The sequence below is a fragment of the Mustela lutreola genome, chromosome 4 (genome assembly GCF_030435805.1).
Source record: "Mustela lutreola isolate mMusLut2 chromosome 4, mMusLut2.pri, whole genome shotgun sequence".
Classification (NCBI taxonomy): domain Eukaryota; kingdom Metazoa; phylum Chordata; class Mammalia; order Carnivora; family Mustelidae; genus Mustela; species Mustela lutreola.
In genome coordinates, this window is record NC_081293.1 from 38,747,264 (window position 1) to 38,762,557 (window position 15,294).

General features: G+C 41.7%; 1 protein-coding gene across 2 annotated transcripts; it reads left to right on the forward strand.

Annotated features, from left to right (window-relative positions):
- Positions 1-857: 857 nt before the first annotated feature.
- On the forward strand, positions 858-5,226 carry ZNF22 (zinc finger protein 22). Of its 2 annotated transcripts, none has more exons than XM_059169590.1 (2): positions 858-969; positions 3,179-5,226. In XM_059169590.1, exon 2 carries the CDS (start codon positions 3,264-3,266, stop codon positions 3,939-3,941), a length of 678 nt encoding a protein of 225 aa, XP_059025573.1. In that variant the 5' UTR covers positions 858-969; positions 3,179-3,263; the 3' UTR covers positions 3,942-5,226. The 2 variants fall into 2 exon arrangements, with proteins under 2 accessions (XP_059025573.1, XP_059025574.1); XM_059169591.1 differs by lacking the exon at positions 858-969 and adding an exon at positions 1,279-1,368.
- Positions 5,227-15,294: the final 10,068 nt, after the last annotated feature.

Consider the following 15,294-nt stretch of genomic DNA (forward strand, 5'->3'; position numbering starts at 1 on the left):
CTTTATCTATAGAGTATGATCATTCCCATCCTCCAGAGGCTTTTTTTGTTGTTAATTAAAGGTGTTAAGCACAAAATGGAGTCATTTGCCCCAGCCCCTCACCGCCCCTGCCCACGGGAAACCAAGACTTAGTTACAGTTTCGACCTATCCCAGTAATGTGGTCTTGTAACATTTGAAATTTCCTTAGGGGCACTATTGAGTTCATCCTCATGACAAAAACTGCCTTTCCTTCCCTCCCCACCAAAATATAACATTTTTTTTTTTCCTTTCGCTAATAACTCTTTGTTCCACCCTCCTTCCTATAAAAACTTTTCACTTTGTACAACTCCTTGGAACATCCCTACTTCCTAGATGGGATGCTACCCATTCACGAGTTGCTTAGGAAAGCCAACTGAGATCTTAAAATTTACCTGAAACTAACATAACACTGTAAGTTAACTATACTGGAATTAAGCAAACAAACAAAAAAAATCTTGACATTTACTTGGTTAAAAAACAACAACCACAAAAACAACAACAACAAACCACCTTTTTAAAGCACGGGGGACCGTATCAGTAACAGTTTTGGCTCTCCAAGAGTAACACTTAATAATTAGTAAATGCTCAAAACTTATGGGCAGAACGACGTCTAGGGGTTGGTCCGGCCGGTGCCGCCTTTCCAAAGCCCCCACTGACCGGGCTGCAGTCAGCCGGCTCCGGAGGCCACGGCGCGCACACAAAGGGACCCGGCCACAGGTCTCGCGCTCCTCAGGTCCTCGGGGAGGACCTCGGCGCGGCAAAAGGAAACAAACAGGAGGAAGCAAAGGGTTTCTTCTTTCCGGTGGGCCCAGCACCATAGAGGGTCGCCCCCGCCACGTTCCTAGAGCGGCCGCGCTGCGCCCACTGACGGCAAGGCCCGCACTTCCGGCGGCGCGAGGGGCGCCCAGCGAGCGAGCGAGCCAGGGTGGCGGCGGGCGGCCCGCTGCGCGGTGAGTGGGCCGGGGGCGCGCGGCCCGGTGCTCGGAGGCGGCTCGGGCGCCGCTTGGCAGCCGCCGGGCGGCGCAGACCCGGGTCCGCTAGGAAGGCTCGGCGCCGGGCGGGGGCGAGGGCGGAGGGAGCTGGGTGGGCCCGGCCTGCGAGGAGCGGCCGGCGGAGGCCTGGGGAGGGCGGAGGCCTGCACCGGAGCGCCCGTGGGGCGGGCCGCAGTCCCCACGACGGCCGTCGCCCGGCGCTTTTCAGGACTAAATCCTTGGATCGGATGCTGAGGTAGCACAGGGCTGTTAGGAGCGAGCCGCAGGCACGGACTCCTTTACACCTCTGACACCCCGACGATGTGGCAGCTTTGTTGTCCTCCCGGTTTTATGTAGGAGAAAGCAGGTCCATTCCGGGTATGCGCGTTCGCACGACTGCAGCTCCATCGCTCAGGTTTGCCGTAACATCCGCACCTGCGGAGGAATTATGCCGAGCACCGGTCTCTGCGCTGGACGTCGGTTCGGCCACCAAGAGGACTGGCTCTAGGATCAGGCTGCTAGGGGTTGGGGACCTGGCCGAAATCGGCCTGCCTTTACTTAGCTGTGAAATGGAAAGCATCGCATAAAGCTGCTTATGAGAGTTAAAGGTTATAGAACAGTGTCTGCGTACCACTAAGGCTACCTCTCAGTATGATTTCCTCACTGTAGTGTTCTAGGTGGATTGCATAGTCTCAGAATTTCCTATCAGATCTGACTTCTATAGCATGAAAAAATTAAATTTTTTCCATGTGTGCTTCCCATGGTAGCTGTGTTTTGAACTTCAACACTTAGGTACCTAACAAATGTCTCCTTGAAACAGATATTCTGTAAATAGGGAAAGACTCTGTAATAGATACTCTGCAAATATTGACCAAAGTTAATGAGTGGTGCTCCTTCGGTGATAGGTATTGTATGCAGTTTGCTCTTTCTGATACTTAACTGTAATTACAACAGAGATAATTATTAAATATCCAAGTAAAGTCCTTAGTACTACCAGGCCTGGAGTCTGAATTACATAAAAAGATGAAGGAAAGGCAAGAACAATGATGTCATTTGTATTTTCAGTTATTTGCTTTATAAACTTTTATGCAAAGACTCTGGGTAATTATTCCCATTTTAAAGTCTTTCCTGACACAAGATGTGAAAAACAGTTTCAGTCATTTTATTACTTTTTCAACCTATCTTATCCCACTTTGTCACCTGTTTATGTTTATAGCCATTATTTTAAATAACCTTATAAATAAATGAATGAAATTATTTTATTTGAATTTTCGCAGCATTTGAATATTTTAAAACTTCTATTTTTGCATGTAAACTTATTTTCTTCCCCTCATTTTCTTGTGTTCTACTCACCACCCTTTGTTTCTACTCAGTTTCATTCTATTTTCCAGCAAAAATTCTTATGAATCTTTTTCTTCTCCAGAAACAATTTACTTATTTCAAATTTTCAAAGAATTGTCCTCTTTCTTGGGCCATTAGAATCTAAGGGGGGGGGAAACCAATGAGACATCTTTTCATTTACATTTTTCTCATCCAGTATTACTGAATCGACTCATGGAAACTTGCCATTCCTTATAGGGTAGTTCCTACTTTCAGAACAATGCTACAAAGTTAGAGCCAAGTCGTATTCATGCTGTGACAGTAGAATGGTGAAACAAGAAAGGATAAACAAAATTAATTTAATAAAGTAGTATAATATTTCATCTCTTTCTAATTTGGATGCCTTAAGTAGTCACCAGTAAGTAGAATTTTAACATGGAAGTAAATACTAAAATTTAATAATATTCTAATCCCCAAATTTTGATTGTCTTTCAGAGTTAATTCTTCTTAGAATATTATGGTGTCTCCACCTTTTAATTCTTCAGTTATATACTCATTTAATAATGCCTAATAAAAATTTATTATTTCCCATTTATCACTTCTATCCTGTCCCAACAGACAAAAACTCCATAGGTAAATTTGGTCAAAATCTACGGATATTTATTAAATTGAAACCCTGGGAATTATTAGAATTATTTTGCAAGTATTCCCCCCCCAGAATTGTTTTTTTTTTCCTATGCATCAGATACATTTTTAATTTACACAGGGATGCAGTTTCCGCAGGTTGAAGATTGAATAATTGTGTTCAGGTTGAAGAACAACAATAAAGAGTGATCTGCTTTGGCTTTTATTTTTTTCTTTCACACAGAAAATTGAGCTACGTAGCTCTAGGAAGTGAAACTTCAGCTCAGAAGAAGAGAGCAGACTCTTAAGAATATATTTGGCTCATCACCATGCGGTTAGGAAAACCAAAGGGAAGTATTTCTCGGAGCTCGAGCCAAGGAAAAGCCTATGAAAACTCACGCAAAACAGGCCGGCAGCGGCAAAGATGGGGAATGACTGTTCGATTTGACTCAAGTTTGAGTAGATTGAGAAGAAGCCTGGATGAGAAACCTTATAAATGTACTGAATGTGAAAAGAGTTTCAGTCAGAGCTCAACTCTTTTTCAACATCAAAAGATTCACACTGGAAAGAAATCCCATAAATGTGCCGATTGTGGGAAAAGTTTCTTTCAGAGCTCTAACCTCATTCAGCATCGGCGGATCCATACCGGGGAAAAGCCCTATAAATGTGATGAGTGTGGAGAAAGGTTTAAACAGAGCTCAAATCTCATTCAGCACCAGAGAATTCATACTGGAGAAAAACCCTATCAGTGTGATGAGTGTGGCCGATGTTTCAGCCAGAGTTCCCACCTTATTCAGCATCAGAGAACCCACACAGGGGAGAAGCCCTACCAGTGCAGTGAATGTGGCAAATGCTTCAGCCAGAGTTCTCATCTTAGGCAGCACATGAAGGTGCATAAAGAAGAGAAACCTCGTAAAACCCGGGGCAAAAACATTAGATCAAAAACTCACTTAGTGTCATCCTGGAAAGCTGGTACAGGTAGGAAGTCAGTGGCTGGTCTCCGCTAAGGAAAGGGTGCTGCTTCAGCCTTTTAAAATAAATAAATAAAAGCTCTCTCTTTTAGAACTGGAGATATTTTGTAATAGAGCTCTTAAATACTATATCCTTTCCTAGCATGGAGACATTGTAATGACATTGGGCTGAAAGAAACTATGAGTCCAACTGTTCTCATCTTTTTTTTTTTTTTTTTTTTTTTAATGTAACTTGGAGTACAAAAAACTGAAACTATGTTTTAAGAGAATATAAGATCCTTGACCTCATGTGATATTGCTTCCTGCATCATTTTGACAAAACAACCATGTTTTGATGACACATGTAAAAGTATAGGTATTCTGATGACTCCTCAGCTTTAGGACTTTCTGTGGAAGGAGTAGTTAAAAGGGAGAAGAAGTTAATCCCATTAGGTCGGAAGTTCTGCAACCGATGAGGAGATTTTATGTTTGTAAAGTTTTGTAGTATATTAACCACTGGTTTGTAAGTATGACTCAAGACTCAATATATTAACATGTATTCATGTTCACAGATTTTTAATCAACAAAGCCCATCCCTCTGTTGGCTTTTTGTTTTTGTTTCATTTTGTTTCCCCTTCTGCTAATGGATAGTTCTTAATTAAGGAATTGAATTTCCCTCTTTTCCACTAAATTCTTAGAGATATTCTAGAAGCCAAAGTGAGAATTGAATTAGACTGTAAGTCTACTCTTAGAAGCACGGTTCTTTGAAGTGATATTAGACTGTCTCTTGTTTTCCAGAAGTTGGGGTGGACTTATGTTGATCCATCCCCATGCCTTTGCCTTTTGACATTCTCTTATGCTCTGACAAACTGAGCTATGAGCTAGCCTTTTAGGTCTACATGAATGAATAATTAAACCATATACCAACATACCTCAACTTGTTAATTAGAAATCTACAATTTACACACTTCCCTGCTTTCCCCCTTTAAGAGTTTTAGGTAACACTGGTTATCTTAAACAAATGTTTAAGCCGGTAGCGAAAGTCATTTAATTCAAGTGTTGGTGCATTTGTAGCTCCATGTGTAGATTTTGAAATGTAAGCTAACTTTCTCTGAGTTAATATGAATTATTTATGGAGTCTAGCATACATGTTTCTTTACTTTCATCAGAACAGTGCCAAGTGTCAGACTTTCTTATCAGCCTTCAGCTCAGGTTTTAATTTCTATTGAATGCTAACATTCTTCTGATTTTTTTTTTGTATCTTTTATAATCATACCAGTTCCTGCTGTATTAATGACAGTTATCCATAAAAATAAAACAAAATGGAATATTTTGCATACTACTATCCTCTGTTTATTCTGCTTCTGGGAAATGGTTTTAATGATTTAAACAACCCCTAAAATCATAGCTTTTGGAAGAACCATTTGATTTGCCTATTTTTTTTATTTCCTCAAGCTTGAAATTTGCCTCCCTTCTGGCCTTGCATTTGAGTGCAAGTCATAGAAGATAGTCTCGCTGACAACAGCTCCATCCAAAAGAATATCCACAAAGTGTTTTGTGAGTATGAGGTGATTGCATTTATCTTTTATGAAAGACTTGATCTTTGACCACTTACCAAGTGTCCTATTAATCACAAGCGAGTCACTTTGTAGCAGGGGCTTGGCTGTAGGGCCATTTGGAGGATCTATCATCAGTTTTATAGAAGTTTTGTGTCTGGAGTAACTTCTGATTGGGACCAACACCACTTGAAGAATTTGCCAATTTTGACAGCATCCTGCAACAGAAAGACCTCTGTATATTGTTAGATTTCATAATTGTATACTTTTAACCCAGAATGACTTCCGTATTCTATAAAGTAAAGCAAATACTCCAGATTTTTATGTATTCCCAGTTTGTGGTATGCATTTCTTTTTCAGAGGCCTAAAACTAGAAGCCAGTAGGTAACATGGTAGCCTTCTGCGGTAACTAATGCACTGCAGCAGCCTTCATCCCCTTTAATGAGCACATTAACAAGGGAAATACCACAACTGTTTTAAGTCAAAGAATTAAAAGATGTGTTCTGCTACTGGAAATGGAGTTACAGGAGAATGTGAATCTGAGAGGCACTGCCTCTGAGTACAGTCTCCTTTGAAAATATGCTGCCCCTCAGTATTCCGCTAAATTTCCAGCATCGCTCAGGTTTACTAAACTGAATCCTTTCATTCCACTGACAGGCTTCTTAGGCAATCTCTGGATGATTTACTTGGGAAGGAAAAAGAGCTCCAAGGTTTCTGGTTTGTATGTTTGGTTTGTTTTTGTTTTTGTTTTTGTTTTAATGTATTGCTGAAATCTCATTCATCCTACACTAATGAGTGAGGGGCTTTGTTAAATATCTTTGCCTGCCACATTCACTCAGTCATTTCATAAGTATGTAGAGAGAAAACTGATCAAGGCGGCCTTAGTTTAAGGAACTTGGTTAAATGAGTAGTCAAGTAGAGAAATGAGAGCAAGCACTTTGGACCTCTGCCCATTGGTTCTCAATTTCAGGGTGCCTCAGCATCACCCTGAGGGCTTCTGAACACATTTCTGGGCCCGTTCCCAGAATTGCTGATTCATCATGTTTGGTCTATAGCCAGATAATTTACCTTTCTAACAGGTTCCTAGGTGATGCTGATAGGCTGGTCCACTTGAGAACTGCTGCTATAACCCATCACTGGGGGTATAATGTGCTTGCATAAAATTGTGTCTCCGTCAGATATAGGGTACTTGTTCCTTGGTAAGGGTGGGCAGGATTTAATGAGGAAGACAGCCCTGGGGTCAGCCTACTTAGGTTTACATCTTAATTACCTCACGAATGGGCAATTTGAATAATTGCTCTTGGGTAAATTGGAGAAGATAGGGGTAGTTGAGTTGTAGAGGAAATTAAATGAACTAATGCAGGTAGAGAGCTTAGTGTGGAGCCTGGGGCATTGTTTAGAATTCTGATTAGCTTATTAGGTTGCCAGAGACAGAGAAGCTATTACATGGAATCAAAAATTGTCAGTGACAAAAGTATTAGTCCCATCTTGGTCCTTGTAGATACAAGTATTACAATGTATTTCAAGTATTACAAATGACCAGTGAAAGGGATGATTAGTTTTGCTTTTAAATAATGAGGGACATTGACTCTTCCCATTACTTTTTTGCTTATATAGCTGCACATGTCCTCATTATTAGTTCTCTAATTCTTAGATCACAAAAGAGATGACATTTATTAGGTTAAGGAATGGAAACCCAAAGGCTATGGAGGCCAGGCAGCTAAGCCAGAGAGATGCGTGCTGTGAACTGCAGGGCATGTGCTCCTTTGAAAGACAACCCGACTCCATTTCAGCCACTCGTTGCCATGCAAAGATTCAGGCCCAGGCATACCAGCTCCTAATTTTACAAGAGACACTAAAATTCCAGATTTTAAGTCACAACCTTTCCAGCTTGTCACACGTGGACTAGAGTTTTAAGGATGTAAAACCTCTGTGTGTGACAGGGTGAGTGAGCAGGGAGGGGAGAGGCAGAGCTACATGATGGAGTGGAAGCTTCAAAGCACAGAAGAATGCTCAGGGAACAGCAAGTGGCTGCTTTATTGACAATCCCGTTTCATCCAAGAGATATGGGCTGGAATGGGCCTCTGGGAGAGACTTAGCTTAGGAGTCAAACAGTTTATTAAGATAAGTTGCATAAAGGTTTTTAGGGCATGGGTTGGAAGACAATCATCCCATGAAATAACAACCATGTTGCTAGAAGAAAAACTCCCCCAGAAGAGACCACTTGGCTAATTGGACCTACAGAGCTTCACTTCCTGCCTTGGGCCTGAAGTCTCATCTTGCGTTCCGTGCTCCACACGGAGTGACAGCATCTCCAAAGTGCTTTGTAACTGTTTATCCTGTTTCGACCATTACCTACTCTGAGAGGCCTCTAAGAAGTCAGCCTTGAATCTTCCCTAGATGCTCTTCCTTTAAACTGAATTGTAATGATCCATGTTTCAATCTCTTATTCTTCCTCTATCCTACTAGACTGTGAGCTCCTGGCTTATAGTAGTCATTCAAGTCAAAGTTTTAATGAAGAATAGCCAAGAGGGAAGTACAGAAAGAAGGTTAATGAAAGACATAAGGAGTTAGCTCTGGGGAGTTTCTAGCCTGGCTGTCAACAACCGTATCTACCTAGCTGGAGAGTCCCACCTAGAACTTTTCTTCCCCCATCTGACATCTTATCCCTCTTCTTCAATCTTTCTGTTCTCTTGGAGGTCATTATTCATTGCATAGTTTATTCTTTAGCCATGCACAGGGAACACACTTAGACTTGTCAAGTGAATAAATGAATGAATGAAAGAACAAATGTGTAAAATGGCATCGACCTTTAAAGAATCAGAATCTCATGGTCTGACAGGACCTGGAAGGCCACTTGCCTCACCTGCTCTTAAATTGGATGATTATTTTTTAATGACCCAATTATCTTACGCTTTTTGAATTATAAAATACACATACACAGAGTCTATATCATTTTAAACAACTGTCATTTCCAACTTTTAAATGAGCCAATATTGTGTTTTTCACCTGAAAGCCAGATCTAGAGCATTTTAAGGACTTTGTGACTTTAAAACACACACACACACACACACACACACACATGTTTTCTTAGTATTGGTTTTGTGGCCCAGCATTACCACACCCTCCAAAATTGGAAAGTCTGGAAAGTTTTGGAAGAGATTTTAAGTTGCTAATTTGGAGAGAATGTTTTTTAGATGATTTGAGTCAGAGATGTGGGGCAAAGAGACCACTTGCTGTCACTGAGAGTTAAGAGGACTCAGAATGGTCCATGTGGGAAGAAATTAAAGTGGGGTTCTGGAATGGCAAATGCTGAAGAGGAGAGAAGTAAGAGATATTGTGATGACATAATGGACAGGCCTGGAGATGCATCATATTTGAGGTACAAGCAAGAGAGAAACACAGTAGTGGTTTCCAGCCTAGGTAACTAGGAGGCCTGAGGGAGAAGTTGATGAATTCGTTTTAAGAAATGCTGATCTTGGGATGTTTGTGGTAGTATCTGAGTGAACAAGTATAACAGGAAATTGAATATCTATTTCAAAGCCAGGAAGATAGTTAAGAAGGAAATTAATATTTGCACCATCCTGTGCCAACATCAGATACTGTATTAGCGTGCTTGGGCTACCATAATGAGATACCAGACTGGGTATATTAAACAGTAGATATTTTCTCACTATTTTGGAGGCTAGAACTCCATGATCAAGATCCTGGCAGGGTTGTTTTCTGTTTTTCTCTTCCTTGCTTCCAGGCAGCCGTCTTCTCACTGTGTTTTGCATGGCCTCTCCCTTATGTATGCACAGAGAGAGAGAGAGAGAGAGAGAGAGAGAAAAGGATGCTCCCTATATCTCTTCCTCTTATAAAGATAGTAGTCTTATTGTATTAGGGTGTCATCCTTATGACTTCATAACTTTAATTCCCTCCTTAAAAGCCCTGTCTACTAATACATTCACATTGGGGGTTAGGGCTTCAACATAATGAATTTTGGGGGGACACAGTTCAGTTCACAACAGATATTATTCCCATTGTCTCCATAAAGAAACAGACTAAGAGAGTTCAAGTAACTTATTCAAGGTCAAACAGGTCAAAAAGATCCATGGCCTTTTGGTTGTCTCTTTTAAAAATCTTGTTACCTCATCCTAGATCATGTGAGATGAATGTATCTGTATGGCTATCAAAAATAAAAGTAACAGTCCTAACCCCCTTGACCTCAAAGAGAGGAAATTTGCCAGAATAGAATGACAGAATGAGTGTTGATTCTACTACATGCAGCCTCTATCTCTTTTGGCTTTATGCCTGGGTCTATCTTAGTTGTGTAGACACCCATAAATTTGGATTTATTTGCCCCTTGAGAACCAAAGGAATCTAAACCTAGGTTCTGTTTTACATGTAGACCTTAGTGTTCAACACTGCTGTTCCAAGGACAATTTTACAAGTCTTGACCTATGGTTTTTCCTGATGACTTGATAAAAATGAATGGTGGTCTGGGGAGAGGCAAAGGGCTGCCCTCTTATCTGCTCAGAGCATTGTGAGATCATCTGTAGCAAAGTATTTCAGTGGGACCTAAGGTCTAATCAATCTCTTGGCTGTAGACAAAGCATTCACTCTGGAAATGAGCAAAAACAAAATGTTGTTGCTGCCCTCTATTGGCTGGGTCTCCTCACAGGCGAACAGGAGACCAGCCAGCAGAGGGGCAGGATTACAAATACCAGTCCTCTTTCCTCCCTTGTTTTCTCTGATGTTGAAAGTTGTATAGTTTAATAATGCAGGTTAACGCCTGTATGCCATGTAAAGTGTTCCAGAACAAAGGGGACAAGGGTAAGTATTATTTACAAGCTCTCAGATATGGAAACAACCCAAGTGTTCAGGGATGGGCTTATTTTTCATGATGTCCTCATGGCTTTTTGTTTGAGCTATAGAAGGACCAGATGTCATTTGCAGGGTTCTGCTTGTCTCGCTTTGTACAGGACCCAGAAACATGTTTAGTAAGTGCTCTTGAGGAGATTGTCACCACGGATGCAAATCAGCAGATTAAATCCCTAGGTTCAGAAGTATCTCCACCCAATGAAGGCACCACATGGGGAAAGGAAATAGAAAGTGCTCAGTTACCAAAGTTTTCATTGTTCTAGGACACTGGGATTCTTGTAGTTTATAGAACTGTCACTGCATGGCAGCAAAGGAGATATAATGGAAACCAGACTGTAGTTGATCCACATTCAACTTGTATTTTCCTTTTAAAATACCATACTCAAAATGTTGAAAACTTGGGGCCAGTCTCTACAGCCAGCTGGGATTTAGTAAAATGTCTTTGGGAATGCAAGCATAATTTAAAAAATTAAGTACATTGCTTCCAAATTACCTGAATGGCATTCCATTTCTATAGTAACTTAAATATTAAGTAACTTCTAAGGCACAGAGGGGTAAGTAAATCCCTTTCTTATTCTGGTAGAAGAGGAAAAGAGTTCATCTGAAGTGTTGGCTGAGCAAATCACAGCTGCTTTCTCTGCTCCCATCTGCCTCTGCTCTCCTGGAAAGATCTGCATGTGCTTGTTTTCACCCTTTCCTTACCTGCCATTCTCCCCTCAGTCATCATGCTTTCATCTGCTCCTCTACTCAGAAACACCCTTTTCAAGGATTCTCCATGAAAACTTGTGCAGCACAGGCCACTGAAAGGAAGGTTCAAAGGCAAGACCCCATGGGAGAATGGAATGCAGTTGTGGAGACTGACACCACAGCCTGAGAGCTGGGAGAGCAGTTTGCTTTCCTGAGGTTGAACTTCTGCACATGTGCATGCATTATGCTTATAATTAAAATATAAACGTAAAGCCAATTACATTCCTGTAGCAGGACAGCGACTAGAAGAGTGGGGAAACAGGAGAGGAGGTCCCAGAGCAATGCCTAGGTGCTTTGTCACCTCCGCCTGGTGGGCGAGAAGTCCTAAGTAGCAGTGTATCTCATAAACTCATCATCTCATCTGGTACTGACTCTTCTAATCCTTTTCCTGGTGCTGTTTTCTCTCCCACTTCCCAAAGTCCAGATGATATCATAGAGCCCATGTGGGAACATCTTTGTGTTCGTGGTTGGGTGCCCCTAGGGTGAGGTGGGGGGGAAGAAGGGTGTTGAATGTGAGAGGTAGTGTGTATAACAGAAATACCTCTGAGTTAGAGTGATTAGTTGTGAGTTCCAGATCCAGCTCTGCTGTGGAATATCCAAGTGCGCTTAGGCAATTCATTTCTCTCCTGTTTACTTAGATAGAAAATACATATTTGTATATTCTTATATGTGTGTGTGTGTATGTGTGTGTATACACACAAAACCCTTTTACTAACATATAATTAGGGGAAAAATTCCTTATATTAATATTCTGATACTTACTGAAATAAAGCATTTGTTTTCATCCTATTACACTCATCTGTTTTGACATAACAATTACTATTTTATCACATCATATCAACTGTTTTAAATATTTTATTAACTCAGAGCCTTTCACTGGCTTAACTTGTTCTAATTCATTGTAATTATTATTCTGATTTTTTTCATCCTCCCTACTGGGAGCCCCTCCCCCTGACATTGTGAAAGTGTCCTGACCTTATGTTATCAGTGAGTCTAGACCCACTGTGATTTTTTTTTTTTTTTTCTGAACCATGAAATCAGTTTTCTCTGAAGGATCTTGGCTCCTCTTACTGAGAAATAATACCGGGGATAAAATCTGGTTACTGTGGTGCACATGAATCACAAAGATGGAAGACATGCCTTTTTTTTTTTTTTTAAGATTTTATTTATTTATTTGACAGAGATCACAAATAGGCAGAGAGGCAGGCAGAGGGAAAGAGGAGGAAGCAGCTTCCCCGCCGAGCAGAGAACCCGATGCGGGGCTCCATCCCAAGACCCTGAGATCATGACCTGAGCCGAAGGCCAAGTCTTAACCCACTGAGCCGCCCAGGCACCCAAGACATACCTTTTAAGGCTGTGTGTCCCTTCGGCCAAAAAAATTAGGTGGCCACAGCCTGCTCAACATATGTTAGGAGGTTTTATCTGCCTCTGTGTCTTTCCACTACATAGACATCAAACTGCTGCTGGCCTCCAATGTAACTCTGAAAGTGCAGTCAGTGCTCCGCTTTTTGTCTGTTAGTCAGCCAGCACTGATGGGCACTAGGGGGAGAGTTCACTGGGCCATAGCACCTGCTTAGAAGCTTTCTGCACAGTAGAAAAGGCAACCATGAGATGAGGTGCTGCATAGGATGGGGTTGTGTGCAAAGACCTGCGCTGGCTCCAGCAGGCACTGTGGGGGATTGGGGGGCCTGGTTTGGGGAGCCAGGAAGGACTTGCCAGTAGAGTGGATTTACCAGGAATGGAGGAGGAGAAGGCATGTCCCTATGGAATTTGTGAAGGCAGAGGAGTAAAGGAACACGGAATATTCAGGGGGTTGTGCACAGCCCAGCTTGGCTGCTGCTGAGAGTGTATGCTGGGGAGTAGAGGAGATGAGGATAGGGAGGTAGGGAGGGCACATGGAGAGCCTTGAATGCCTAGCTAAGAAGTGTGGCCTGATGTCTAGAATGCAGTAACATCAGAGGGGTGTAAGTAGGGACAAGGCAGAACTAACTTTGCATTTTGATGGACTTTTTCTGGCAACCGCATAGAAGAATATCTCAAGGATGTAGCCTGATGTATGTTTCAGGTTCTTTTCAATTTCCTCTCCTTATCTACTTTCTGATGCTGAACCTGTGTTATTCCAAATGATACCACTTGACAATCCTAAATTCTTTTACTCCCTTTCTGAGATTGAAGGGAAATTGATCTGTTTATGCCTTTCCTTTCTGGAGCTAGACTTTTAACCCCTCAAAGCCCCATAGCTAAAGCAAAGTTTATGTATTGAAGTGCTTTCTTACCTTCTAGCAATATTATCATGATAATTAACATCTCACCTGGTTCCAGAAATGATTTATGGTAGTTTTCAAAAATCTGCAGCATCAACAACATCAAGGGGACAGTTGTGCTACATAACACGCTCTAGTATCTTCCAGCAACATCCCACTGACATTTTCATGTACACACCACTAAGAATAAAAACCCACAGTCTCACTGGAACCTGAGAATGACAGACAAGCTCTTGGCTAGCAAATAAGGCTAGATTAAGGAAACTGCAGCACAGGCTTCCTTTCATAGAAAGCTCAGGCTTTGATTGATGGAACAGAAACTACCTAAAAGGGCAGGAAGACACTGATCCTGTATGAGTTTCCCGGGGCTGCTATAACAAAGTACCATAGACTAGGTGACTTTCAACCATGGAAAAAGATTCATTCACATTTCTGGAGGCTAGCCATCTGAAATTAAGAGGTAGACAGGGCCATGCTCTTGCTCAGAGGGCTCTAGGGGACAATCTGCTCCATGCCTTCCTCTTAGCTTCCAGTGTTGCTAGCCATCTTTGGTGCTCCTTACTATCACCCCAAACTCTATCTCTACCTTCACATAGCCCTCTCTCTTTTCTATTTGCATCTGTGTCTCTTCTCTTTCTGTAAGGATACCAGTCATAACGGGTGAAGGGGCCACTTTGCTTCAGCATGACCCCATTGTAACTAATTATATACCCACAGTGACCCTATTTCCAAATAAGGTCACATTCTCAGGTTCCAAGAAGAACATGAGTTTTGGAAAGACACTAAAAAAGCACAGGTTCTATCTCTCAACCTGCTCCTTGACTCAAGATCAGTGAGAAAAATGAGGTGCCACAAATTTAGTAGCTTAAAACAACACAGTTCTGTTGGTCAGCAGCCTTATTAGGCTTGACTGAGTTTTTTGTTTAGGGTCTCACAAAACCAAAATCAAAGTGTCATCCAGTCTGTGTTACTACCTAGAGGCTCTGGACAATAATCTGCTTCCAAGCCATTTAGGTTGTTGGCATGTAATACAGAATAATGGAAAGGAAATACTCTCCTGGAATTAGAAAGGAAAAATAAACTTACTCTGGCTTTAGATACCACAAAAAACATAGCTCAGCAAGAACATGTTTAAAGGGTATTTACTGGAGGAAATCTCAGAAAGTGGAAGGCAGGCCCTTGGGACAGTTGCTATAGAATGACTGAATGTATCTCCCCAAAATTCATATGCTGAAGCCTAATCCCCAGTGCGATGTCTCTACTACAGGAGATTCAACAAAGGCTCCCAGAGTCTCCAATGGCTAAAAGTGGTCCCTGAGAACTCACCCCAGAGTCTCCAATTTCCCTGGAAGTACCCACTGGGATACCTACCTCCATGAGATAACAAAGCCATCAGAGACAAGCAGATAATGCCAGACCCCAGGATCCCTGCAGACATGACCTACAAGATCCAGAGGCTTTTCACACTTATCCCAAACTTTCTGGGAGTAATTAACACTCAAGAGAAATATCAAAAGACTAGTGAGCCAGAGTTCCAGGAGATAGCTCTCCAGGGTGTCTCCATCCTGGGCTGAGGGAGCACAGGCTTTTGTCCTTGACTGTTGAATTTATTTCTGCTATTCCTTGCTGTTATGTCCTTCTGTTCTTTCCTTGCTGCTCTTGTTGGGTGCTGTGCTATCGGAAACACCAAGTACAGAGGATGATGTATGAGGAGTTAGAATGGACAGGTGGTGTCCTCTTTGTGAAGTCCCACGCTATTTCCACATTGTCACATATTTTAATACTAATAACTAATTTGTAAGATACACTTCTTAAAAATTATCTTTAATCCCCACAATGGCCTCAAAAAGAACACATCATCAACAACTTCCTAGCATGGATGCTGAGTCTGGGACACAGCTCTTTGCACATAAATTCTTATGTATTGGGACTTGAAGTTCTATAGGATGGATCTCCCAAGTGTGATTGCTGGATCAAAGG